Here is a 27,350-nt window from a genome sequence, read left to right as displayed (position 1 = left end):
TGGGAGATACTGACAAACAACCCATTCAGTCATTTAGTCATGAGAATGTGTTAGAGAACAAATATGATCTGGAAAAATTAAAAAAAAAATAGTTCTGCATTTTTCAAATTGTTTTAATCTAATTATATTTTTTAATGCAATACCTTAACATTTCTAAGCAGCATGCTGCTTGCCTCTAAAATGCAGACTGATCCATCAGGCTTTAATCTTCTTTACCTTGTTTCTGTAAAAAGCTCTTTTTAAATCCTTGCATGGATGAAAGCTAAATAATGGAAAGACAGTTATTAAGGCTACGGGTTACTGATGGTGGGTAAAATTGCATTTTTCATGCAGTCCCGCTGAATACTATAACTCGTCTGCTGCCCTCATAACCAAGAAATAATTATAATCTATAACAAATTTCACACTTTGATATTTCCTATGCGGGAGGAAATGGAACCGGATACATTAACCAGTTTAGAAAGGAAATAGTTTAAATAAGGCAATTTGAAGGTGTAGAAGAGGCATTTCTTATTTTATGGTGATGCTGAACTCAGTGTTTCGCCTCAGGCTTCTGTCCAGGAGATTAATGTTCAGGTAAAAAAGATTGGTGTTTTGTGCTGACTGATCTTAGTGGAGAGCCAAACAGTTGAAAGTGTGATGAGGTTCATGATATTTTCATCATGCATCCACTGACACTGACATGACTTATTAACACTCCAGGGCTAAGGCACTGTCAGCAGATGAACCCACAATCAGGAGCAGTTCTAGGGTCAGTGGTGATCCGGGACTCAGCATGGATATCTTTGAATGAGTCTGGGGTCACATGTTCATTGATGCATGTTACAATACATATAAGCACCTTATGAAAAAAAGGTTTAGGGTGCTAAAGTTTAGTATACTTGTTATTGAGAGTTTGCTGTTTAGAGGTGAACTTATTTTCTACCATGTGGGAAGCAGTCAGGATTTAATACATGTAAACCAGCCATAAAGATCAGTAAAGATTTGCAGATTTTAAAGGATATTTCCAGTTTATTACAACTCTGATACCTGGATCTGGGAATGTAGCAGTGCTGCCAAATAAAAGTGTAACAGGTCAACAAAACAAAAGCAGCCAAACCACCAAGTAAGCCAAACTTATTAAAGTATCAGTTCACCCGAAATTAAAAATTCACTCTCAAGCGGATGGGTAGTGAGGTAAAGTCTCGTAGTCTATAAGAGATTCACAGAAAAACAACGTTGCAGCATTTTGTTAAACAATAGAAATAGATGGGGACCTGTTTTGAACAGTAAATAGATATTCGAAAAAATAAATTGCCTTGGGAGTGGACAGGCTGTTTACAACATAATGGTGTAACCAATTGTGCAAGACAATAGTCTCACCACCTATTAAGTGTTAACAATCTGGCTGCTCATGTTTCTGATTTTGTTGTAGCGAAGTTACCGTGTTTCCAGATTTCGGTAATTTCTTTGACAAGCATAAAGTTCTCGTCACTGATGAAAGTGATGGTCAAAGGCTTCTGAGTCGTTGTCACCGTGCCACTTCTACATTTCATTCAGTATGAAATAGCAACGAGATGCAAACACACAAATGAAATGGAGGCCACTCTAACTAATGGCACACTGTGAGTAGTAAGCTGTTAAAAGTGCAGCAGACGCCAGATGAATATTCATAAAAGAGCAATTATGATAGCTAAGAAACAAAAGAGAGATTTTTTATTTTACATTCATCCAGAGAAATGTTGAGATGTAACAGTGGAGCCAGAGTAACTCACTGAGAAAAACAATTCAAGTGGAATTTCTGGTTGTTGAGAGTGAATATTCACAAAACACTCACCTGAAGGAGAAGGGTGTTATGGTGGCTACGGGGGCGGATTACAGCATTACGCTGATATGACTGTTCAAACCGACTCTGCATTGCCAAAATTCAGTAACAGATATATGATGATGGCTGCCCAAAGGAATGTAAAAATGTCAGATTTTTTTTCCTACTATCCCTAAATTTCTGACATTGAAAAAGGAAGGAATAGGAATTGGCTCCTTCTTACATGTAATCCTGACACATTTCATGTCATAGAACACCACTGAACACTGTTTCCCCCTATTCTAGCGGCATTCATGCTTTTATTTTCCCCCAGCATTTGACAGCGCCCTTCCTCATCCAGTCTGGAATATTGCCTTCGTTATCAACCTCTGAAACACGATATGATGTGAATAAATCTCGTAAATTAAGTTTGAAGTGGCTTGCTGGTTGTTGTTTTTTTTTCTTCTTCTTCTTTTTTCCCGCTGAACTTGACAAGGTTAATTTGAAGGTGCGAGCCCCGCTCTTCCTCGCACTCGAGATCATTTCAAAACCCTGATCCTCATGTGCCAATCTGGAATGAAAAAAAGAGGGAAAATGATGTATAATCTGAATATTACAGCCTGCTGGTGTTAGGTCTGTGCAAACGGCCACATGGAGAAGGATTTGCATAATTAGGTGGTGTGGGATGTAGAGCCACACTTTAATCTTTTGTATCATCTAAGCAGCAGGCTATTATCCAGTCCGTGACACTGTCCTTCATCCTCTCCTCCTCCTCAGGTACCTACTTCACACACGAAGCCAAAGGAGCAGATGACGCAGCAGACGCAGACACAGCCATTATCAACGCAGAGGGTGGCCACACCAACTCGGACGAAAAGAAGGAGTACTACATCTAATCAAAACAGGACCCCTCACTCACTCTAGTGTCCTCTTTGGGACACCGAGCTGTTTTTGGAGCCGGGGCATGGTAAAGAGAGGGAGGGGAGGGGGGGTTCGATGATAGAGGGATTTGATGGTTCAGGGTCACGTTTAGTGAGAGTAGAGGGGTCGAGGAGTAGAAGTGAGATGGGGTTTTACAGATGGTTTTAAGCCGTTGTTTAGTCTAGTCTGCAGATGTAGATGGAATGTTTTGTGTGTAAAAAAAATCTAAAAAAAATCAAAAAAGGACAAAAAATGGGAGGGTTTTGGGTTTTTTCGGTACACCGGGACGGGGTTGGGGGTGGGACGGGTGCGCCAGACGTTGCCAGAAATCACTGTAGAGAGCTTCACCATTCAACACCTCCCTAACTGCTGGTACGAATTTTATTTAGTTCAACCATTTGCAGAAAATTCTGTGCCTTGTTCTATCCATACTTTGGATTTGTGTTGATCCTCATTTGCATAACCTTGTTGCTCCCCCCCGCCCCTTTTTTTTCCCCGTCTCATCTCTCCCCATTCGTAAATATCAATGTGCTGTTGGCTTTTTGTATGAGAGTAAAACTACACAACCACTTTATTCGTTTCTCCAAATGTGTCTGCACACACGCATCCTCTCCTGCATAACAAAAACTCTTTCCAGTATACTGTGATTTGTCTCAAGCCATTACTTCCCTCTCTTCTTTTTTTTTTTTTTTTTTTTTTCCCCTCCCTGAAGTTTTGACAGCTCCAAAAATGCATGGAATGCTTTACATATCATTGTACAAAGGACATAAATGAGAAACAGGTTTGATGTACTGTATGTGCCCTCCCCGCCCCCACCCGAACACAACCGCATTTAAAACATAATCAAAAAGAAGGCAGCAAAGGATAACATGAGATGATTTTATCGGGCTCATTCAGTTAATTGATATTTTGCTGCCTCGGTTTGTCTGTCCAAGCAAATATACTACTGCCTCTTAGACAATTATCTTTCTTAGTAAAGAGAAGTAGTACATTATTTTTCCTCGCTGCGTTGCCATTTCATTATTTTGATTTTCCTCTTCTGTTCAGAACTATTTTTCTTTTATTTGCCTGAATGGAAGCCCTGTTTTCCCACCGGCTTTTATTAGTAGAGTGGTAATGATGAGATTCAATTGAATTCCATCTGCTCGCACTCTAGAATATTTTTTCTTACAAATGGGAAAGTAACAACATGTAAATTGTTTTAAATTTCTTTCTCTTTTTTTTTCTTCCTTTTTTGGCAGACGCTCAGTCAAGATGCCTCGGTAATAAAAGGCTGTTGAAAAAAGAAAACATTTGGTGTTAATATTGGCCGACCAGCAGCCGGAAAGATGCTGGTGTACTGTACATAATTTTAAAAGAGAAACAGCCTTAACCAAACTCCAGACAGACAGCATCCAATTTATTTTAGGAAATACACGAATCATAAAAAAAAAGGCCATGGCAGTCCAGGTTCTCCCATCTGAGGGTTCATGTTATCTCACAGACACATAATCCAATGTAAATCAAGCCAACTGAGTCACAGCTGTATTGTACACTAATCCTTACTAAGAAATATTTTTTACAACTTACTAGAATTACAATGGAGTACCTTTGTGGATTTTATCGTATCACGCTCATTGTGAGTTTTCGTCAAGATGTAACACGAGCAAACGTTTGGGGAAATCTTCAAACCGAAACGAGAGACAGGCCAGTCTTTCCACTTCCATCACACCTTCTTCAATGTATCTTTTTTGCTTTGACGCAGCAGCTTGAGTGCTTGATCATTTGACAGTTTTTCTGCATGTGTGTGTACCTGCTGAAACCCATTCTCTTTGCTTCTCGATCCTGCTTTATGTATCACCTGCCAAAACCGAACGAGCATCTGTTTTGCTGTGCCAGCTGGGGAGCACTGAGGAATGCCAAAAGTAATTAATTGTTTGTAACTGAACTTAATACACGTGTTGTGCCACGTGGTGGTTAATCCCATGGGCTGCATTAATGCCCTGGCTTCTTATCGTGGCAATGAGGGTCTATTCATGGCATTGTTTGTCATTATTATGTGTTCACACAGCAAGCAGCTTCCTTAATGAGTCCTTGCTCTATGTGACAGGTGTGGGTGGGCTGAGTCTACATCTTCAAGTTCTGAAAACCCAAAATTAATTGGACAAACATGAATCATGTCAAATTAGAAAAGGAAAAAAATGTTGCTTCTTACTTTACTAACTGCCTGATGATGGTGACTCATGCTGGCCCATACAGTTTCTTGCCCATTTGTATACAATACTTTTGGGTGTATATTAAAAGCAGATGACGTGCATTTTACACATTTTATTGTCGTACACAATGTTTAATTCTTTAATGAACTGCATCACTATGTACCGCTACAGCGATAACAGTGTTGCAATGATTATGAAACATTCCATATTAAATATATAACATAAATACGCTAAGTGATAACTGTTTCCATTGTATATTAATGCTTTTAGCTAAGTCCCATTATGAGTCTCCACGTATAAGTTATATTTATGATTGTATTTTAACTTCTTTAGGGTACAGCTGCCTTAAAAAATTGGGCTTTTTTATGGTGGCTGACAGACAACTGACACATAGAATAACACAAATAATGAAGACATTTGTTGAGTTCTCTCAGGCACTGTGCTTTTTGTTCAAACTATAACCTTTGGATTTGATCAGACGATGCATATCAATATCCATCATGTCCCATGATTAAACTCACTTTTTCTGAAAATGTCACTAGATGCCTCTTTACCGAACACTTTGGGAGATTAATGGACTCTTTCTGACTTGGGTTGCTTGCTGTGTGGACACTCACACCCAAGAACCAATATTTTATTGATATGTTAACGCATTGATTGTGCAGCTCAGAGTGCAACACATTAACAGTGTGATAGCTTTAATATCATAGTCATGCATGAAGACAGCATTCAGTCTTTCCATATTGAGGTTTTGGGGTTGTTCAAATGCAGTTTCAGAAGGTTCCTGTGGAGTGCATTACGCATATTACACTTTCCTGAGCATCTGTGCATTCTTTAAGTCGTTAAATATATTTTCTGCAGGTGGGCTGGGTGGGTGCTGTGGACATATTTTTAGCTTTTCCATTGGATGGGGCCGCTGTAGATGTGAGCCGCAGGAGTGACGTTGCAGACAAAGATCAAAGATGCTGTGTCCAACTCTCTCTAACTGTTTTATTCTTCTGTGAAAAACTTAATTTAAAAAAGTTCTGTACTCGCAAAAGGAATTACCACTAAGTTAACACTGTATGCTGATGACACTGTTTTGTGTTTGTTACGTGGACGGGTGGGGGTGGGGAAGGGTTCTGATTAGGTTAGATGTTTTACGGTCTGGTGTCTGATGAAACTATTAACTGACTTGTTATCGTTGCTTTATGGATCACAGAGCAGATGTCACTTCATTTGTAAGACTGAGATTGTGTGATTTGTAATTTACAGTGAGCACTATTTCGCTTCAGTGACATGTGGCAGCTTCCATTTAAATCAGACTTCAAATTATGTACTTGCCAATAAAGGAATAGAACTGAATATTGTCTTCTCCCTTAAGGCTAATGCATTAATATTTTATTTGTGAATATTGAACCTTTTGTGGGTTGGAACGGCAGGAGTGTTCTTCCAAATGTTTTATTTTCAACAAGAGTGTTTACGCTCCCAAAGTTCCAACATCTAAGCAAAGCAACATGAAAACAACCTTTGGAATGGTAAGGATTCAATTTGAAGTAAATAGCTGAATGATATTTTAGGTTACTGTATGTTTTATTTTCTATGAAATGCCCCGTTAAGTAAAATATGAATTTACAGTGTAAATGATGTAGTTTTCTCCACATTAAATTCTTTTGATATTGTCCTGTCTCTGGTTCATGCGTTGCTGACCGATGTGACTGCATCTCAGGTAGAATGCTAAGTTTAGGCCCCACCCATAAGTGACGTAGATGCAAGTACAATGCATCCTCATCGAATCAAGTGCAACACATTATTTTAGATCCAAGAGGCAAAATTGTTGATATTTTGCATATCTGTTGTACATGTTTTATGTATTTTCCTTAATATTTGGTGCACTGTAAACAATGTGTTGAGTATTGCTTTGTGTTGACATAGGTCATGAAGAGTACACTGTTTATTGGAATGACGCAGGATCAGAAAATTGTTGTGGCTGTACTACTGTCACCTTCAACGCACCACCGCCTTTGGAAGCTTGTTTGATTGATTCCCGAAAAAGTTTTGATTGTTTCACCAGTCATTGTTTTTAGATTGATTCTTTTTGTCTCTCTGCTGTTCTTGGGAAATGTTAATGTGTATTAATGGAGAAAAGGAGTTCCACATTCCCATACACATTTTGTATTGGTTCATAAATAGACATTTTTACAAAAACAATGAAGAGTTCTTGTCTTAATAAAAAAAGAAAAGATATTAATGTCCAAAATAATCAGTGTTGGTATTATTTTTCACTCTAAATGTTAATTTATTATGGCGATGCACTGCAGGTAAATGGGACAATTGTAGACTAATATGAACACACAGAAACTCAAACTGTCATCCTCAGTCACCTTTTGCAGATATGAAGCTTGATTGCCTCAGCAGTTGATTAAAATATTCTCACATTTTGAAATATTCTTAGAATTTGTGAATTACTTGGTCAAAAAACTGATTTCATGGATGATGAAACTTTTCACTGCCTCCTGCTTTGACACACCATTGTAAGGCAGTCAGCACATTTTTTGGACAAGATATTCTCCAGAGACGTAACCCCCTGAACCTATTTACTGCATTGGACTGCAGCGTAAGACATACGCATTCTTTAGGAGTTTTAAAGTTTCACCCAATAACATTTTAGAAATAATAATTTTGATTGGTGTGAGAGATGGTGTCTCATCTGAATAAAATGTGTCAGTATTTGTACTTGAAATTAAGAATACCCTCACTGGGTAGCTGATTGAAGACTGACAATAATTCCCATACTTAAGAACATTGATCAAAATGTAAATTAATAGAAATTCAAAAATATTGATACATAATTGTGTTAATGTTATTGTACCCCTTTTGAATCTGAATAGAATCAAAGTTTGACGTGCTGATCTATAGTCTGAATGGGCGTGGCTTGAACAGGAAGTGGGCACCGCCAATCCGTGGTCGTTATTTTGAGCCTGAAATTTATATGGGTTGATCTTAAGTTGCTATATTCATTATTTGATAGAACCTATTTATAGAACAACCCCAGACTTTACGTTGTGATCAGTGTTTTTGATCACAAGATTAGAAGTTTTTTATAAACTTAAATAAATAAACTTAAGCATGTTACCCAGTGAGTATGATAACTGACACATGAAAAGTAGGCTATCTGTACCAGACACTCATTTCACCTAGTGCCTGGAGGCTTCTGCCCCTATTGTCTACACAGGCTCAGCTTCCCTTCACCTTATTGTTGATCATGAGACAAAGAAATGTAAGCAGAGAAACTGAATTGGTATATTAATCCACTTCCACTTATTCTCTTTTTTGAGTGTGAAGAGAACCTTGGCAGGCGCGGATGTCATGAATTCTTTATGCACATGCATAACCTGATGTGAACATGCAGTATAAAACAAGCGCTTCTAATTAACACAAATATAGGGTAATATCCTGAGGAGCGCCGTGAAGGCTTTAATAAATTCGACGAGATTTATCCTCTGAAAATCAATCTCTGCTTCCCCGCACGATGAGCGCGGTGAACCTTTTTAACCAGCTTCTTAAATAAATGGAGATAGTGTTATTGATTTCGACACAGTGGATGGAATTGACGTGAGGCGAGCCATCCGTCATAAAAGAAATGTATTCCACCATTCATATTTAATGTTCATGAGTGAGCCTTTACTTTGGACATTAACACACCTGTAGTATTCAGTATTCAGCAGATGAGACGAGCAGAGGAAGATATTATCTTTTTAATTACATTTTCACCTCAGGCTCTCATTATACCTCAAGTGCTGTACATAATGAGCCAACATCTTAAATAAGTAAGGGTGATACCGCTATTGATTAGAACGTGAAGACCAGAGGCAAGCTATCAGTCATAGAAAATGCACTCCTGGCTTCATGTTTTATGTGTGTGCCAGTTGGCCTCTTATAGACTAATTTCTCAATATCCTTGAATAACTAAAGCAGAAAGAAATCCTATTCATTACATTTTAACTGACTCCATAACAGCAAATGGCTGCACTTAATAAAGCCAGAGTATAATCATTTTTACGGTATGTGTCCTTGGTGATGGTGTTTTGTCTCCGATAATGAAAAGGTCGGCGCTGCAGTCTTGTCTTTATGTGTTAACCTTGCATGCTCAAAAGGTGAAAGCTGTGATATCCTGAAAAGGATAATATATTATTTATCCATTACGAGTGCACTGCAGCAACCACATTACTATTATGACTAAGTGTGAGCCAGCCACTCTTTTGATCCAGATCTAATGAACTCTGCGTAAAAAAAAAAAAAAAAAGTGTTCTTGTTACCACTCACATACCATTCAGGGATTCAGCGCCTATTCAGAGGCTTTCAAGATTAGGAGGCGGTGAAGAGGCTCCGCAGAGCAAACCTTTACAGCCTGACATCAACAGGTGTACCAGGAGTGATTATGAATGATTTACTGATTGGGAGACCGTAAGGGGCAGAAAAGAGGCGACCCATAAACCCTTGTGGTAATGGCACTCAGGAAATTAGGCCACCTGTAGCAGCAAGCAACAATTAAGCTACTTGTCCTTGTCCAATCAGACCAGGTCCCCATTATCCACAAACCAACACTTTCAAGTCTCCTGGAAATGAGATTCAAACACCACTAATTTGTTTTGGCAATTACGTCCGGGGAGGAATCGCTCAGTTTGGCAGGACTTTGATGTAAGAGACCAGGGTTTGTTCTGAATGCATTTAGAATTTGATCAAATTTAACCAAAATCTTTTGCTAGCCATTCCTTTTTAGTTTTATTTATTTTATCATATAAACTTTGTGCAACAATACAGACAATAACACTGCCTCTGGGTTTTTAGATTTCTCCTCCTGTGCTGATAGGGGGAGCATCATGCATCAAATTACTCTCTCCACTTCCTGTCTTTGTGTTATTCGCCGCACTGCTTACCCTCTGCACCTGCCCTGCATCAGCCTCATTAGCCCCGTCCTGTAACCTGTGTTTCTCCCAGCTTATCAGCTCCTCCCCTGCTCTCTTGTTTCCTCCACTCACCTGTGTTTGTTCACCTCTCTCCACCTGCACCTCATCCCCTATTTAGTTCAGTTTGTATTTAAAGGGATATTCCGGCGTAAGTTTAATCCATGGTTTAACACACCATGACAGCGAGCAAGACCGCCCCCCCCGAGAGATTTCCAACTGTTAGCTAATGTAGTTTTAGCAACCTCAGAAAAGACCGCACAATACCAATACACTGCAGTCTATGCCTCCACCAATAAACCGCCACCAAAAAGTCACTCATAGCTACAAATAATGCTCAGAACTGCACCAAACTTCAGCAACAGTACAAACAGGGTCCCAGCACATAGTTCGAGGCATCAAACATCTGCTAGCTTAGCCGGATTTCTACTGAAAAGAGAACACAGCTCACCACTCTGCTGCAGCAGTGTGCTCGTTGTGAAAAAGGCCTGAAAAGTCAGGTCCAGTCTTTAGTTCAGTCGGTGTTGAGTTGTCTGTTGTGTATTCCCAGTCCAGATGATCTGTCAACCTGTTCATTTGATTTACTCTGGAATGAAGGTCTGCCTGCAGTCTCCTCCATTTGGATGCATGAGAATAAAGTGCAAGAGGGCTATCCCACTGATTTCAGCCTCCTTGCTTGGACTTCACCCATCCACGAACTCAGCTTCATTTTGATCTCAACGGCACACACGTCTGACTATGTCTTGCACAATTGTGACTGTATTGTGCTGTCCACGAAATCTGTTCACAGACAGACATCGTATAAACACCTGCCGGAAAACTCAAAACCGCTCCTGCTAGTTCACAGTAAGACGAGTATCCAGGACCACATTTTGCCATGATGACACACAGGTGAAAACAATATCAGCCAGCACTGTTCTGTGGTGATGAAAAGAAAAGAGCAGCGTTTTGAAAGGCAGCCACAAGGAATCACTATACTATTCCAATAGTTCTTAGGTATACTTGTAGTCATATGCAGCACGTACACATACAAATCCCGTACCTCCTCCACGACCTTGTCCAAGCATACCCAGGTATTTTTAAAGACACATTGTTTTCCTCCTCTGGTTTCAAAGAAATTCCCATCCACTGCATTGAATGCAAACATAGGCCTTCAATGGCATGTCAAGGCAACAGGTGGAGATATAACCTTCTCCATAAGACCACATTGGCCAATCAGAAAGCTGAAAAACAACAGAGACCAGCCAAAAAACCCTGTTTTTTCTGTCTACACATAAACACTAAAAATGGTGTTTTAGAATATCTTCACCCTGGCAGGAGTTTCCCAAAAGCTCAGATTTCAATGACCTGAAATGTTGTTTTTGTTGGTACGAAAGGCCAAGACGCAAAGAAAAGGCTTTGTTTTAAGAAATATCTGTGTGTGTACAGGGCCCAAGGCGCATTTAATGTAAGCCAGAAAAAATTTGCTGGTTATACTTGGGACATTATTTACCACAGTGATCATATTTTCAAAGCCAGGGCGCCCTGATAGCTCACCTTGTGCAGTGGATGACCTGCAGTATGAAAGGAGTCCTCAGCTGGTGGTGGTTTCACTTCTAGCCTTTCTCTGCACGTCTCCTCCCATTCTCTCCTCTGTTTCCAGTCACTCTCTACAAAGCCCCAAAAATAATAATAATTTGTAAATACGTATTTTCAAAGGCAGGAGTTGCCATCATGGCAGAAGCCATTCTGTTAACTCGAGGCTCTGTGGCTTTCAGTTGTGTAAAATATGACTGGCTTTTACAGATCTTCTCCTATCCTTGATCCTTGCCCAACCTTGACTAGCATGGACAACTTTTGCCTCGGCAGGACCATCAATTCATAGGTTTTTCCAATTCATTCATAAAGGAACACACAGTCCTGTTGCAAATGAGTAGGATAGGAAATTAATTTTGCAGAGATGCTGTTGCAGTATTTGGTGGATAAACATGTCAAGAGAGAACAAAGGCTCCAGACAGTTTTGTGTACAGATACTGCAGTACACATACAGAATACTGTCCTGGTCTTACTCCCTCTCTGCCCCTTGTCTCCTCTGAACACATCCCTTATTTTGCTTATATCTGTAGCTGTAATTAGGATAATAAATACGTTTTTCCCGCACTTAATATTTAACAAGCTGTGATACTGTGTGTCTTATGATATTCTCAAATCCATATACCATCATATTTATACTGGACTGAGGTTCTTTTACTTTCGGGTTTTCTCTTTCTTTTCTAAAGAACATGTCTTTATTTCCTGCATGTGTTGTTTAGTTCTTTATTAAGCCCAAGGCATGAGACAAAGATGAACAAAGTACCCATATTTCTTCTCTGGCCTCGACACTTAGAAAGGAGTTCTGTATTTTATAACATCAGACTACAGATGTGGACACAGTCAGGGTCATCTGACAAATACTGTTCAGCATCCCCCTTGTTTTCTTCCATCCTCTGACTAACAGCAGTTGCTGCAACAACAAACCCAGAATTCGGCTTTCTTTTTTATTTTTTATCCGGACACCTTTTGTTCCAGATCACTCCACAGTGTTAATGAACTGGTGCTTATTTATTGTGATACAGAGACTTCCTCATTATCTGTGTGTTAACAAGTGAGCAGCTGCACAGTGTTAGTAGCAGAATTTTATTTCTACATGTGGAAACTTAAAGCAAAAAGAGAGATCGGGACAAGTATTGACACTTTATTTTTTAATCAAAACCAACCAGATGAATTTCACAAGATTCTGTCTACAATTTCATCCTTCGCGTTTTTTTGGTTAGGTTTGTCTGGTTGTCATCAGCATTACAGAAAAACTAATGACCCCGATTTTCATGAACCTTAGTGGATGGGTGCAGCATGGACTGGGAAAGAACCCGACAGGTTTTTGACCATGCAGATTTGGTCACATTTTCAGAAAAACCTGTAATAAATTCATTGTTGGACCAAACTAGTGTAGTAGTATGTGTTCTACTCAGCCCAGCACAGCAAAATGAAAGTTGTAGAAATCATGGTAACTCAATATTGCCATGATATACATGTTCTCTAAATGTGTATGTACATGTTTGACCAAGACTGTAGCTGCTCATCCAGAAAGCAGTCAGCGTGGAGCACCCTGGGATGGTTGTTTCATGGGAGAATCACCACAACTTTCACTCAACTACTAAACTAAGGTTTAACTTTGAAAACATAAATGCATACTATAAAATGACCTTACATTGGTATTCAATTTTGAGATAATATCCACTAGAGATATTAAGAACAAAAGTTTAACTTTATATTTCACATGAAAAAGCAATGGTATCGACTATGAAGTTTGCTTTTGCAGATTTGCATTTAGAATAGTGAACTATTGGCCTCGGTGGAAGTCTCAGAGCGCCCCTTCTTGTACGAGGCTATAATAGTTTACAGTCTGGTCAGGCTCCAGATAAACAGACATGACTGTTTGATCAATCTTCTCATCCATGAAACTTCGCAAAAAAAAGTGAAAAAGGATTTCTCTCAGAATTAAAAAAATCATAAGAGATATGAACAAAATATGCAATCATGTCCATGACACACTGACCACTTTTCTAAACTATGCTTTTGACCTGCTGCTCTTACTGAGGTCTGTCTAACTATTTCAAACACAAATTGTCCCCTTTGGTCACCATTACTGATAAAAAAAAAACAAAAAAAAAACACCCTCAGTCACTTTTGAAACCAGACTTTGTTTTAATGCAATACCTTTCTGTTGCAGGGTACTTGTTGAAACAGCTCTTTCAGTTGCTGTCATTGTTATTTGTGAAATCAAAGCTGCATCCACTTACCGGTTAAAACAGCACCTAGACATTTGTTTGTTTGACTCCAGCAGAAAATTGCTCTATATCATTCAGCATTTGTTATGATTGTTTTGTTTTCACTACAATTTTCTCTCAGTGGGTCATTTTGACATTTTTTTTTCATTTAATTTTCATGATTATACTTATTAAACTGCAACAAGTTACTCAAGTTTATGATAAAGGGAGAATAAGAGAATAAGAAAACTTAAGCAGGGCACACAGATTCAATCCAACATGTGACCCAGACATGCAAGGACAAACAAGTTGGCAGCTGCGTGAGGCTTTTGAGTCTGTACCAGATTTCATGCAGTCCAGTATTCTGCCAACCCACTGCTGGTCCTAAGGAAAAAAAAGTCAGCAGATCACCAAAGGTCTATTAACCACCCAGAAACCACAAAGATCTGTGGGAATCCATCTTTTAGTGTAATGGACAGAGATCAGTGATTCCCCAAGGTCCTGAGGTGAACAGATATTTTTCAAGATCTAGGTCCCAGGTCATCAGAAGCTACTGGGTGCATCTGTGATGTTCTCCATTAGCTGACTGCAACTGGTCAGCAGGGAGACTATATAAGGGGGTTGCTGTTCCCCTGCTCAGTTGGCCGTGTGTCTTCAGGGGTCAACACCATCATTTTGCTTTCTGTGTTTTCACAGCAGAAAACACAGATCAGTGACTCCTGCTTCACCTTTGGTTTTTGGGTCCAGTCCTTTTGCTCATCTATCATTTTGATAGAATCAGTGGATGGATGTGTGTTTTATTCCCACCGCCACCTTTTAGACACCGGGGGGACCAGCTTGCTTTCAACCCGTTTTGTGATTTGTGCAGTGCTTTTTAGTTTCCCAATCTGGGACCCCTGTCCTTCTGGTTTTGTTTTCTGGGGAAACGTAACACGTAGAACTTGAGATATTTCACAGGAGAAGTGAAAAATTTGACATGCAAGAGACACGTGATGAAATGTGACAGAATCACCCAAGTTAGTAGGATTCATTCTCGGGGACTATAAATGTCAGTAAAAAATGTCCTGGGAATCCATCCAACAGCTGGTGAGTTATATCAGCCCGGACCAAAGTGGGGGATCAATCAACCGAAATAATATAATAATATCTACAGCTTGTACCTTACATGACTAAAGTGTGAGATGTGGTTCTACCAGTTTTAACCGGCTTGATATATGCCCAAAGACTTGGCTGGTAATACCAGTTTTCACCTGTAGATTAGCTGCTCCCAGGAGGAACATAAGGAGAAACCATGAATGAGTGTAGCAGCACTACAGTCCATCAGGACAACTGCAACCAGTAGTTATTTCTTATGAGAGTTTTCTCTTGTGGACTTCAGTCTCAGTACTGAAGTAGTAATGCATGCACAGCTATCAACTCTTATTACGGCACTGAGTGAACCAGCTATCTCAGGGCTCCTGTTAACTAGCCACATGCGGCTAGGTCCTCCACTATGTGTTACACCTGACACATGCCATTAGTCAAACTGGCTGAAGCTTGGACTGGACACATACCCAACAATAACAATATGCTCAGATGTTTGTTTGGTCTGCATATATTAATTGCCAAGAATGAATAAATCTGAGGCTAATCCAATGTCTGACCTCCTGCAAGAGAAAATACAATGGAACACCACTTAAATCGAAATACCTACTTGCAAACACAGGAAAAATCCATCTACCCCAACTTCACGAGGGAGCGCTTGTGGCAGTGCCCTTGGGAGAGGGTAGGATGTATGTAGATGATACTACTTGTATTGGGCAGGTGAATGGTATATCTAGAAACGTTTCTCGGTATAAAATGACCAAACTGAAGTTGGGGTTCCACACTTACCTAAGAGGTATCATTTTGTTTTGGTCAGCCAAGTGTTTTTGTTGAATTTTGGTGTCTTGCACCTTTTGTGATCAGAATTTGGACATTTCAACTTGCAAATTCAGACCACCAACATTGACTGGAATGCAGCAAATTTCAACTGAGCCCCCCCTTGAAGTTGGACTTCTGACTTAGAAAGTTGGAAGAATATCACCAACCCTCACCTCAGACTCCAAGAAGGCTGCTGTTACAGTAAGTGAAAGCTATAGTCTCGGAGGCGTCAATCTTGGTTTACAAAACTTGTTGTAGCTACTTGAACACGGCCCACTCAGGTGTGAAGTCAGCTCTGACTTCTGACATAAATACAAATCAGCATTGCTACTTGTGTTGGCAGTTGTGGTTCACTGCAGGTTCATTGTCTCCATGAGGTGAGGTGAAGTGAAGTGTTTGTCCTCCTGTGCTTTGGTCAGGTAAGACTGTGTGCTCTGGTTGTTTGAGTGATGGCCTAATGAAGATAGATGTTGAATTGGAGCGCGCCTCCTGACTTAAGTTCCGACAGATGTTCGCTTTCTGTTTGTGGTTGTTAGGATGGATCCCGGCCTCATGACAAGCTATGTTGGGCTCTTTAGTCCATCAAAACGTGTGTTCCACTACTGTTGTTTGACTTAGGTGAGGCTTTTCTCTTCAGCCGTGGCATTTTCCAACACTGATTGTTCTCTCAGGCAGTCCATTGCTCTTTTGGCAGTGGGTGCTTGAGATGACAAGGTTGAAGCACCAAGCTGTAGCAAAAGCTTTGAAAGCTGTGGCAAGTGAGAGTAATTGTTGCGATCTGAGAACACTGTCACATTTGTACAATGAAAGCCCACAGAGCAAGAAGCACAGGCAGTCAGATGAACTAACGAGTTAAAACAACAACAGCAAAGTTGGCAAAATAACACTTTATTTGAAGATAAAACTAAAAAAATTAACAAAGGCATTTTTTTTTTTTTTTTTATAAATAAACCCTCATTGCACAACTACAGAGAGTATGGTACTCTGAAGGGTGTTTAAAGTGGAGCGTTTGGGTGATAATTTCTACTCTTTGCCTTTGTTTTATCTTCCACATACAGTCAGCTGACTTTGGTTTGTCATGACATGTTGGACCTATTTTGAGCACGGTTGTCCTGCTGTGAGATTTCAGCAATTAACTTTCCAATCACATTCTAAGTAATGGAACGCCAAGCAAAACCCATCAGCTGACAGGTAATGTTATGGGGCTAGTGTTTCAGAACACTTCTGAAAAAGAAATGCTGTCATTCGCCTACAAAGTGGCAAATGACAACTTTTCAAACCCCACCGCTAGTGTTTCCTTCTGGTATTAATGTTGGTGCCACTGACACAAAAGTAGCATTAGCCACATGGCTACCGCTAATGGCCTGACTACTATCAAGCAAAAAACAAACATAGCACTCTTGATTGAGCACCCGTCCGTTCATCTTGGTTTCTATCACTCTCTCTCTTCAACTTGTTTTCCATTAGCAAGACAACTTTTTCTTTTGCAGTGTAGAGTCTCCACAGGTGTTCCAGTTGGGAAAACAATGCCACTTCCTGTTCGAGTTTTGCAATGGCTGACACGCCTCCTTTGCGGTAATTCGTCCTCTGTTTATATGGAACCAATCTGTACGTGGATGGTGTCATTTTTCTACAGCCATTAATTATACCATGCAATCAATACTTACTTCAGAATGATAATTTAAAGCAAACAAGTTGTCTTCGGCCAGAACACCTACAAACTAAGTTTACCTTAGAGATCTTACTTCCCCCCCAAAATAACTTGTTAAGTTTATAAGTATTTGGAACCAAACTGGCATGCTGAGACTTGCTTTCCCAATCTTAAGACACCTGCTGATCACAGTGGTTTTTTTCACCCCTCCCTTTACTAATTATAATAGAGTAACTACCACATGGAGATCAACACCTGTACCAGGCAGCTGAATATAACCCTATTACAAGCGCTACCTTTTTATGAAGCTACATAATTAAAATTCTGTTACGACTGTGTCAGAAAGGTGTCATTTCAGGGCTGGAATAAGTGTGGGTGCAGTGGCAGAGACAAAGTGTTTATTTGCGTCTCACTATTGAATGCCTTTACTTTTTCTGTTCTGTTACGCTGCACATGTGCTCGCCCCCTGAGGGTCCAAGCAAAGCTAAAGGGTCTTGGTCACCGCTCAGTCAGGTAGACATAGTTAATCTTTTACCTCCTGCGTGTTTGAGCTGCCTTCATTGCATCCGAGGCTTCATGCAGGTTTCTTGTGCCTGTGGGTTTAATATATCTTTGTGACTGTCAATAGGGCTATAAATTACATGGCCCCACAGGCATCGAAGAGCCTTGTACCACCTCACAGTGAGTTTGTCCGTTTTTGCCCCTGAAAGACCTTTACTGATATCTGCAGTGGGTGCTATGACCGAGCCAACAAGTCGTGTTATGAGGGCACTCTTGTTGCTGTAGGGTACAGAGAGGAAGCCCCAAGGCCAAGACTGTGATGCTGCAGTACCCGTAGTATCAACCTCAGGTCAAATGTAACCTTCACTCCAAGAGCAAGTTGGGAAGTTGTCCTGGGGGGGTTGAGAGCCTGGTGAAGGGAAGCTGACTGAGCTAATCTGTTGTCGACGTTAATTGAAGATGAATCTTATTTTAGCAGATGGACACATTAGCATGATTAGCCAAATGGGCTCTGGACAACATCAAAACCTTGACACCAAGGTCAGTAACTTCAGAGCTGAAGGGTTATTGCTACCCTTTTGTTGAACCACACATGGATGCCGATGCACAACCATGTTAGGATATTTCCTTTCACTCCTAATTGCTGCCATTCCCGAGTAAAGCTCATTTTCTTTATCTTAATCAATTCAGTTTTGTTTTGCTTTTTGCCCTCCAGAAATATTACCATTGTGCCAACCAAGCAAACAACTAAATAAGTGAATCATTCAAAGCAATAATATGCTCTAAAGATGGAGTACTCTGTACATTGTTTTAATTAAAAGCAAATCTTGAGCTGTTTGCATTCTTATAAGTCATTTTAAATAATGGATGTGTCCTAGTTATTGTATGCATGCTTAAGAGAATTCCTGTCTGGTTATTGATGTCTGCTACTGATCGAATAGTACGTGTTCTTCTAATAAAAGGGGGGATCCAGAAATGATTCACGGCTGTTTCTATTAGTCTGCGTCAGTAAAAAAACTGGTTTATATTCAACTTGCTGAGCTCGTATTGACCTTTTTATTGACGGGCCTGGAACTTTCAAGAAACAACCTAAAGAGAACTGCACATGTCAAATACTGCGCTAGTGTTTAAACACAAGGTGAAATGAAATTCTGTCCATCATCCTTGGAGGTGAAAAGAGGGAAACAGCTTTTAAAAAATCCTGGAGAATGGTGTATGGAGCTGGACTCCTTGTTTTGTGCCCTCATCTTTTAGAAATGCAAATTTTGTTTAAATGTTGCAGGCCCTTTGCCTGTTAGACTGCCATCTGAAGAGCCTCTCCCTGTGTGAGATGCCTCGGATGAGCGCTGAAACAGGTGCCACAGTGCCTTCTTGTGGCCAGAGCAGGAAGTGCACAGTACTGTCATCAGTGGCAGCTCCCTCACACAGAACATACTGTATTTAAAGGGACAGGGTGACAAAATATATTGAATTATGTGGTGTGAGTGACAAATTATACTAGTATCATGCTGTATGACAATGTGCGACAGTTACTGCTTTAAAATGTATGCCTGCTCCGACTTCAACAAAGCCTCCAGCCTGAAAAATGTAATGTATTGTCAGACGCTCGAATGATCAGCCCTGAATTAATCTTTTGTTTATTCATTATGTGATTGATTGCTTTTATCAAGAGCACTCAAAAAGCAGAACCTCTATGATATAATTACCCGCTTTGCAAATTATTGTAATTTGAGGTGAGTGTTACTAATTGGTGTCACTAAATGTAAAGACTTTGCTGGTGTTATTACCCATTTTGACTGATTCGGGCAGTTTTTCTTATTGACATTTTGCACAATACATTAAAAAAAAAAAAAGCCTCAGTATCAGCGCAATGGATCTTATTAGCCATGTCCTCCAGACCAAGGTGAATTAATCAAAGCAGACTTGATTTATATACCCCGCCCCTTCCTTCCTTCTTCCACCTCTACTCCTCTCTCTCTCTCACTTGGTTTCTTCCGCTCTCTCACACCGAGGCAGCTGGGGATTCATTTGTCTTGCTGATTAATGATGAGAACCATATCCTCCACAACACCAGTAAATTAAAAGAGATTGGGGACAGAGAGAAAGAACATCAAGGTCCATTCATCCCAATCAAATTTCACAGTAGGTCCAATTCATCCTAAGCTTTATTTGTATTGTCTGCTATATACAAACACAAAAGACTCCAGTCAGTCACTTTCTCCTCCCGGACCCTCTCTGGCAGGGAGTATAACTGGCAACTATCCAAGTGTATGCTCATTTTTCCAGCCTTCAGGTTACAACCAGGCCCATTGCCTCACTGCTATGAAAGCAGCATGTCTGTTTCAGGCGGTAATTGTTCATCAGCGGCAACTACGGCTCGCTGTTCGCACCGTGGCCTCGGTCTGTGCGCAGGTTTCATATTCTGTTTCAGTTTTCAACTCTGAGGAAATACATTCAAGGTCAGGCACAGTAAGGACACTGGAGATTAGCAATTAGCAAAGGGTGGTGATGTGTATATGATTAGGCCTGCTATGTGTGGAGACTGCGATGTACAGTAATATATTGGTACATCATACCCAATTACGTGGCTTGTTGCGCGCTACGTTGTGTAAAGCTCCGGGGCTGTGTGAGTCATTTTCAGGCTACCTGTTAATGTCATCATGTTAACACGCTCTCAGCGACTATGCTAACATGCTACTGTTCCCCAAGTGGCGTTTGTTGATTCTATTTGAGTGGCAAATGCTAGCGCGCTAACAAGCGTGTCACTATCTGGTGTACGTGGCTTCCTGATCTGATGTGCCTTCAAAAAGGTTTCTCCGGCTGGGAAAATTCCCATAAATGTCCTCAAGTAGGAACAACTTGTAAAGTCAGAATGCGCGTTGCCAAGTTGGCGCCATATGACGCTGAAACAGGGTGGACGAAAGTAAACATTGGGTTTTACCAAAGTTGTTTTACCAATTGTACCATTCGTGCATCCTTGTTACTCAAATACAGGAAACAGCTGTCAACACGTTGTTGTTCGCTCTGAGCAAAAAAAAATACAAAACCGCTTCTTTTTGGTGTCGATGTCGCACCCACATTCCAACATAACGCACATGAACACACAGAAGAAGGGAGAGCGACTTCCCAACTCGGAAAAATGGGACCACCTGGAGAGCGCTTGAATGCGGCATTAGTAGTGCATGCTAGACGCATCCGTCGTGTCGGACAGTTAGCTACAACAACGCCTCAATAAAACCAGAAGTTAGCTTATGATAATGATTACGCCATTTGACAGCCAGCCTCAGACTGTCACATTCAGACTGTTGCAACCTGTCTCAATGATACTTGCTGTAGAGAAGTGTCCCAGTTTGCTGAAAAGTACAATGCCAAAATGTATTCTGGTGACTGGATTTTTTTTCTTTAGACTCTCAATTGTTGAAGTTGTTATTGTTGTTGTTGCTGCTGCCATTTGTCTTCTATGGTTCTAGGCAGCTTTTATGTCCCTTCCCTCCCTGCTGTATCATATTACCGTTGTTGCCGCTACAAACTATTTCCTCACATTAGGAATCGCTAACTTTTCATCTTATTGCATTTGTTGGACGTGCTGACTGCTCGGCTCTCAGCAGGACCGTGCAGTGTGTGGTAGGTGTTTGTACATTGTTCAGGGACTCAATCAGGCCCTAATTTTTTTCATTTATCCCCTCAGCGTTTGGCAGCCTCCCAAAAGGCACGAGACATCTGAAGTGACTGGCGTCCTGAGGAAATGGAAGGGAGTCGTTAGAAGCACTTGGGTCACGTCCCTCTAATTAATGCTGCCTCCCTCTGCTGTTTCAAAATCAACTGTAGTTTCCATCTTTTTTTAATTTTTTTTTTTCTTCTTTTTTTGCTCTCCGCTGCTTTCATTTCCACTCTCTGTTTTACCTGCCACTGCCTTCAAAGTCACCAGAGCCTCATCTCGGATCAAAAGATGAGGAGTTACACGGAGGAGTTGACAGTTTGAAAATGTGCACCCCTGCAGGGGCAGCAGCAGGAAAGAGCATTAGATGGTCTGTGAGGTGAGAATCCCACTGACAGTCGCCGAGTCATTGATCTCTGTAAGAAATATGCAGTAATTAAGAGATGCAGGCATGTGAAAAATATTAAATCACCAGCAAACAGACTTGTAGAAAATATTTGTGCGCCCTGGATGTGTCAGTTACACAAACCTGAGCAAATTAATTAACCTGAACATTGTGTCTTTTTTTGCTCCACCAGCATGACCGGAAGTTAGATTTGGTACGCTGCTGGTTTTGAGTTGAAGTAATGTTTTACAAAGCCAGACGGGAAACTTTACAAACTTTTCCGTCAAAATGCTCTCATTTAAACTCTTGATATTTACTTTGTTCCCTTAGTTTAGAGGCCCACGCCCTTTTATTGCAAAATTAATCCCCTGAACCGGTTTAACTGCCCTCTTGTCTCTTCTGTGAAGGACGACAGACGTCTTCGCTGAGAGGTATCGGAGATAACACAGTGATTTGTTTAATGGCCTGGAAACCTGGGACTCATTCCAAGATCAAAATAAAACTATTAAATCTAAGCATAGCAGAGTGAGACTATTAGGACAAGGTCAAATATGATAAGGCTAATAATGAATTGATTCAATGGTGTTAATTACAAATTGAACAGAAACTTGATTTAGAATTTTGCGTGTGTGGGGGGCGGTGGTTCCACACAAGGGCATATGTGTGATGTACTGTACAAGTGCTTTCAAAACCTTGAACAGCTCAAAGTCATTACCGGCCAAATGGTTGGAGTCACACCACCGGATATTTTTAAGGACGACTGGGGACATTTCGAGGCTTTGTGGCAATCAAATCCACCAATTTTCGCGGGAAGTAGGACCGTCTCCATTTGGGATTGTGGCAACCCAAGACAAACCGTGATTTATTTTTTTTCCTCACTTTCATCGAGTGGTTTTGTGGGTAAACCTCCCCAGAGCAAAAAAAACGTGTTTTAGACAAGAGAGAAATGGAAAATTCAACCTAAACAAACCTAACCCTCACCGTTTCAGCCGGAAATGCTGCACAGAGGACACATGGGGATGGAAAATTTGTGTTTAATGATAATTTGAAATAGCTGTTTTTAAATGGCTACAGATAAAGGGAATGAGTTACAGCTTGGCTTAGTTGCGACTCATATTTTTTAACTTTGGACGGAGTCAGGTTTGTTGAGTTACCTTCCTCCTGTTTAAATGCTAAACTAGGCTAAATCAAATGTTCACTATTCCTTTAAAATGTTTACACTGTGGAGGTCCTCGACCGCGGGGGCCAAGTATAAACTGAGGTCTGACCTCTGATGATGTAGCTAAAGGGAGTTTCAGCGGGGGGGCAAAGTCGGTAAGATTGTCCTCTGGGAATGATTCATGTCTGTGAGGACGTGGGCACAATGGCTCCCGCTTTCCTGTTGCTTGGCCAGCCTGAGTCCAGTTTGTCCATTCAATTTTCCTGCAAGCGGACATCAGCCAGGAGCAGCCTGGAGCCCAGACTGGATAACCATGGCTCCCATCCTGGATGTCCCCCCCTCCACCCTAGGGTGGTCCTGCTGGTCGGGACGGCTGCTTGATTTATTGTATTCCAAGCAATGTAGCCATTAGAATGGCTAATACCACAATATATATTGAATCTTTGCAAATGCTCCACCTGATCTGTCTGTGTTTTGACGGTGTATTTTTAGGGTGTTGTGTCCGTGCTGCTCTTCCACCTGTGACCACATCGCCAGAATTTACAGTTCAGGATGGTTGCATTTAGAGTTTTTCAGTACTTCGTATACATCCCAGTCATAAACTCCGAAAACCATCCACTGAGGAAGTCTGCAACATTTAGTTTATTTAAATCTTCATATTATCTGTCTGGATCTCTTTGACAATCGTTCTCTTTTTTTCATTTTTGTATCAGTATTTGTGTCATTAAAAACATTTTTTAATTGCTTTTTATTTCGATAGTTCATCTTTCCAAACACCGTTTGTGCATTTGATTTGCATCTCATTCTTCAACACACAGTTTTATCCATCCTGCCAGTAAACAGGCCTTGAACTCAGCAGCCACCTTTATTAATTAAGCCAGCTTTTTTAAAGAATTCCTCACCAAAACATTAATTGCTCAACGAATACCCTTTCAGTCATTCGGACCCTTGTGCACGCCACCCTTTCATTGTTTGGATGTTGATTTGACCTCTCCCAGCTCCATCTTCTCTCTGTTTGGTTTTGGTGAAAGCAATGGGTAAAGAACTTTTTTTTTTGTATTATTTTAGAAAGCTGTGAATGAGAAGCTGCCCCTTCAGTTGTGTCTGAGGAAGTTCTTGAAGTGTGAAGGACATCTCCGCTGCACTTCCTGTTAAACCCAGGGTCACTGAGTGATGGGAACACAAAGTCATAGTCAAGGTAAGATTTTCCGAATGGTCCAGTTTGGTCATGGAGGAGGCTCTGATGCCAAAGTGAGAACACCTTGCACCAAGAAAAAATGAAGCTAAAACTTCTTACTAGGAAGCGAAAAAAAAAAGAAACACCTTGTTAGGATCGTTTTGTTTGAACAGCCTTGAATATTGCTCTCAATCGAGCCGTTGTGGGTACAACGACCGCGCTGAAGAGTTATATCACATCATGTATGACATAATAGACGCACTGCACATTATCCATTAGCCCTGAATGCGTCGGCCACCTCTAGAGCAGAATAGAATTTTTCTCAATCCTTGAGTAACTGTGACATGAGTCAGCGGTCTCACTGACTTATGTCACGCTGAGTCAGTGTGAGCGGCTATAGCTCAAATGTGTGTGACCAGTTGCATTTCGCAGAGCCACACAGAGGGAGTACAAGAGCATGAGGTTTGTGTGGCCTGCAGAGGTCTTGTGAACATGCAATGTTAAACGATGCCTTCTTAAGCACAAACAGAGCAGGTTTTATTATATGCAACACAATAGCTGGTAGGAACGGAGGCTCGCCTTTTTAAACTGCCTACTCGCAGCCCGTTGGACTGCAGTTTGTTTGTTAAGCGAACAGCAGCTGCAACTATAGTTTTCCTCGCCACTCATTACTTTGCTCAGCTGCACAATTGATATCCAGGGTAGAAAATTAACCAGGTCAATCATTAAGAAACAATGTCCTTTGCAGGATTCTAGCAATTAACAGAAAGAGCCAGGTCTGGCCAAAGGAAAGGTCTTCAGCATGTTGTTATGTAAAACTAGCATATAAATTGTTTTGTTCAATTAATAGTGAAAACTTTATTCATATTTGACAAAGATTATGCTAACACAACACCCTTTTTCAGAGCTTTCAGTTGCACACTTCCTCAATTTGGAACGTTGGTCACTTGATGACAGGGGGATATATATTTTTCAGGATTGCCGCAGCATCGTCCCCTCTCTCTGTTCAAAGCCCTTCCATTAACTTCTGGTCATCTTATGCCTAGATACGGTTCTGAGCTTTCCCCCGCTTTCAGGTTGACAGCTACAGTGGGATATCAGCTTTTAAAAGGGTGTAAATGACGTCTGTTCAAATCAATTTGGGAACGCTGTACTTCCTGGTGCTCTGGTTATTCTGACAAGCTGTAAGGAGCCATTTGTAGTCCTGGTTACTCCAGTTATTTAGGAGAACGCTGCAACACTGTGTTGCTGTGTGAAGTTATCAATCTGCACAATGAGTATGCAGATTATGACTGAATTTTCCATTTTGGGTGACCTGGTAATTTGAAGGAAACTTTGTTTTTTACAGTAAGATCCTTACTTTGATAGGGAGCTTTGAGAGCGCTTCACTTGCTTTGCTGTCATTTACCATTGCAATTGTTCATCTTCTCCTCTGCTCTCAGTGTTTAACCGAAGGCGGGGCCACACAGGGGGTGAGGGGGTGTGTAGATGATACCCGAATTTTCACTTTCTAAGGAAGCTGTTCTGAGCTGAACTGTTCCTTTAAGATGAGATGAAATGGCCGTTCATTTCCCCTGTTTCTGGTCCTCCATCCTTTAACAATGACATCGTGGCTTTTTGGGGACATTTTCCCTGCAGTGCAACTGGTGTCCGGCTCATGTTGCCACAGCAATATACTATCTATTCATACCAGGGGCTGCAATGTAGTGAGGGAATCATTCATTATCAGATGTGTTCTCATTTGGTATCCGCCTGAAGCTCACAATCGCAGCCAGAAACACTAATACCACAGATGATGGCACAGCACTGAAAGCTCAGCAGAACAACAACAGGGTGTCGGGGTTGCAAGCTTTACAAACATTGGCTTCTTTCTACCCGCAGAACACACACATGGAGGCGCACACACCCCTCCACCGCTACCACCGCCGCTGCCTCCAGCATGTGCTATTTTGCCAACTGCAACCCTGGGCAAGATAATAAGATGGCTAGCAGACATTTTGTCAATATTTCTGTCTTGGCTCGGAGAGTGCGCCTGGCCGGCTGCTTACTGATAGATGTGTTGACTGAATTCTTTTTCTTTCTTTTTTTTTTTTTTTTCCACAGGAGCTCTGCCCTGGTTTGCCAGACTGCGAGAGAGCAAGTAGAGGCAAGTGTACAGGGAGGAGAGAGGGACTCACTAATGCAAAGTAGTTCATTAAAATCAGGCACAAAGCATCTATCAGGGGGGAGGGATGCTGCTAATCAGTGCCTGTGGTTAGTCCAGCAATATGTAAAAAGGAGACGGTGCACTCCTCAGCTGTGATCTTGTCTGGGGAGCAGCGGAGCTGGTTGATGCTAAGGAGCCCGTGCAGATGATTGATTTTTTCCAGAAGGATGCTTTGAGACTCTGCGCTTGGACCGCCATCTGATTAACATACACGGCATTATTCATGTCATGAATATACAAGGAGGCGAGGAACAAATAAATACTGACATGCATCCAGGAGCTGATAAATATTAAATGGAGCACACATGGCTTCAGATTTTACCATTTCATAATTTGAACATTCATGCTGAGAGGCGCCCCAGCCAAGGTCTAATCTTGGGTTTAAACAGGTTGAGCAGCCGCGTGAGGAGATGAAAAGTTCTGCACCAACATCGCACTTGTGCTTCAGTTGGGTGTCATGAATACTGGAGCTCTGCTTCCGGTTTAATCATTAGAAGTTTGCAGTTTGATTCAGAGAGTTCATACAGGACCTTAGAATTAAAAGGAAGTCTCTCATTTCTGATAAAAAAGGACTTTTCGTCACACTTCATACAGTGGTGTTAATGCTTTCATGGTGTTTTTCATTCAAAGAGAAAAGATCGCTAAGGGGTCGAAGGCAATAGCCGGAAAATATGTACATTAGCATGTGACTTAGAGTTTGATTAAAAGAAAACCTACGAGGATAGTTAATGTTCTGCTTTCAGAGAGGCGAGTCAAGTTTATTCACACTTAACCATTCAGACGCGAGGCAATTCAAAGTGCTTTACAGGGGTGTAGAATTACATTTAATATATAAGACATTAAAAAAAAAAGTCAGTTGCATTGGAACAACAACTAAAACAAGATCAAGTAATTAACTAGTTACAGACTGAGGAAGAAGTATTCAGATTCTTTGACTAACTAAAAGTAGATTCATGCATTCAAACCCTTACTAAAGTACAAGTATGCATTCATGTATAACCAGCAAAATGTACGTGAAATATCAAGAGCCACTGTCAGTATGTTACTATTATTCATATGAGTGTGTTGATTTGGATTCATA

General features: G+C 40.9%; 1 protein-coding gene and 1 long non-coding RNA gene across 3 annotated transcripts in view; both read left to right on the top strand.

The window, feature by feature from the left end:
* Nucleotides 1–7,138, top strand: part of cadm1a (cell adhesion molecule 1a) — a 394,713-nt gene extending 387,575 nt beyond the window's left edge. For both annotated transcript variants that reach the window (XM_037120290.1, XM_037120284.1), the window contains one exon: nucleotides 2,561–7,138. In XM_037120290.1, the coding sequence (XP_036976185.1) occupies nucleotides 2,561–2,679 (119 nt within the window). In that variant the 3' untranslated portion in view covers nucleotides 2,680–7,138. The remainder of the gene's footprint in view (nucleotides 1–2,560) is intronic.
* Nucleotides 7,139–19,687: 12,549 nt separating this feature from the next.
* LOC119031781 lies at nucleotides 19,688–27,103 on the top strand. The gene is made up of 4 exons (XR_005078701.1): nucleotides 19,688–19,826; nucleotides 21,373–21,721; nucleotides 23,955–24,084; nucleotides 26,167–27,103. It is a non-coding gene; the product is annotated as an uncharacterized LOC119031781 (long non-coding RNA).
* Nucleotides 27,104–27,350: the final 247 nt, after the last annotated feature.

The sequence above is a fragment of the Acanthopagrus latus genome, chromosome 13, assembly GCF_904848185.1.
Source record: "Acanthopagrus latus isolate v.2019 chromosome 13, fAcaLat1.1, whole genome shotgun sequence".
Classification (NCBI taxonomy): domain Eukaryota; kingdom Metazoa; phylum Chordata; class Actinopteri; order Spariformes; family Sparidae; genus Acanthopagrus; species Acanthopagrus latus.
The sequence above is the reverse complement of the archived record's forward strand: the minus strand, read 5'-3'. Positions and strand labels throughout refer to the sequence as shown.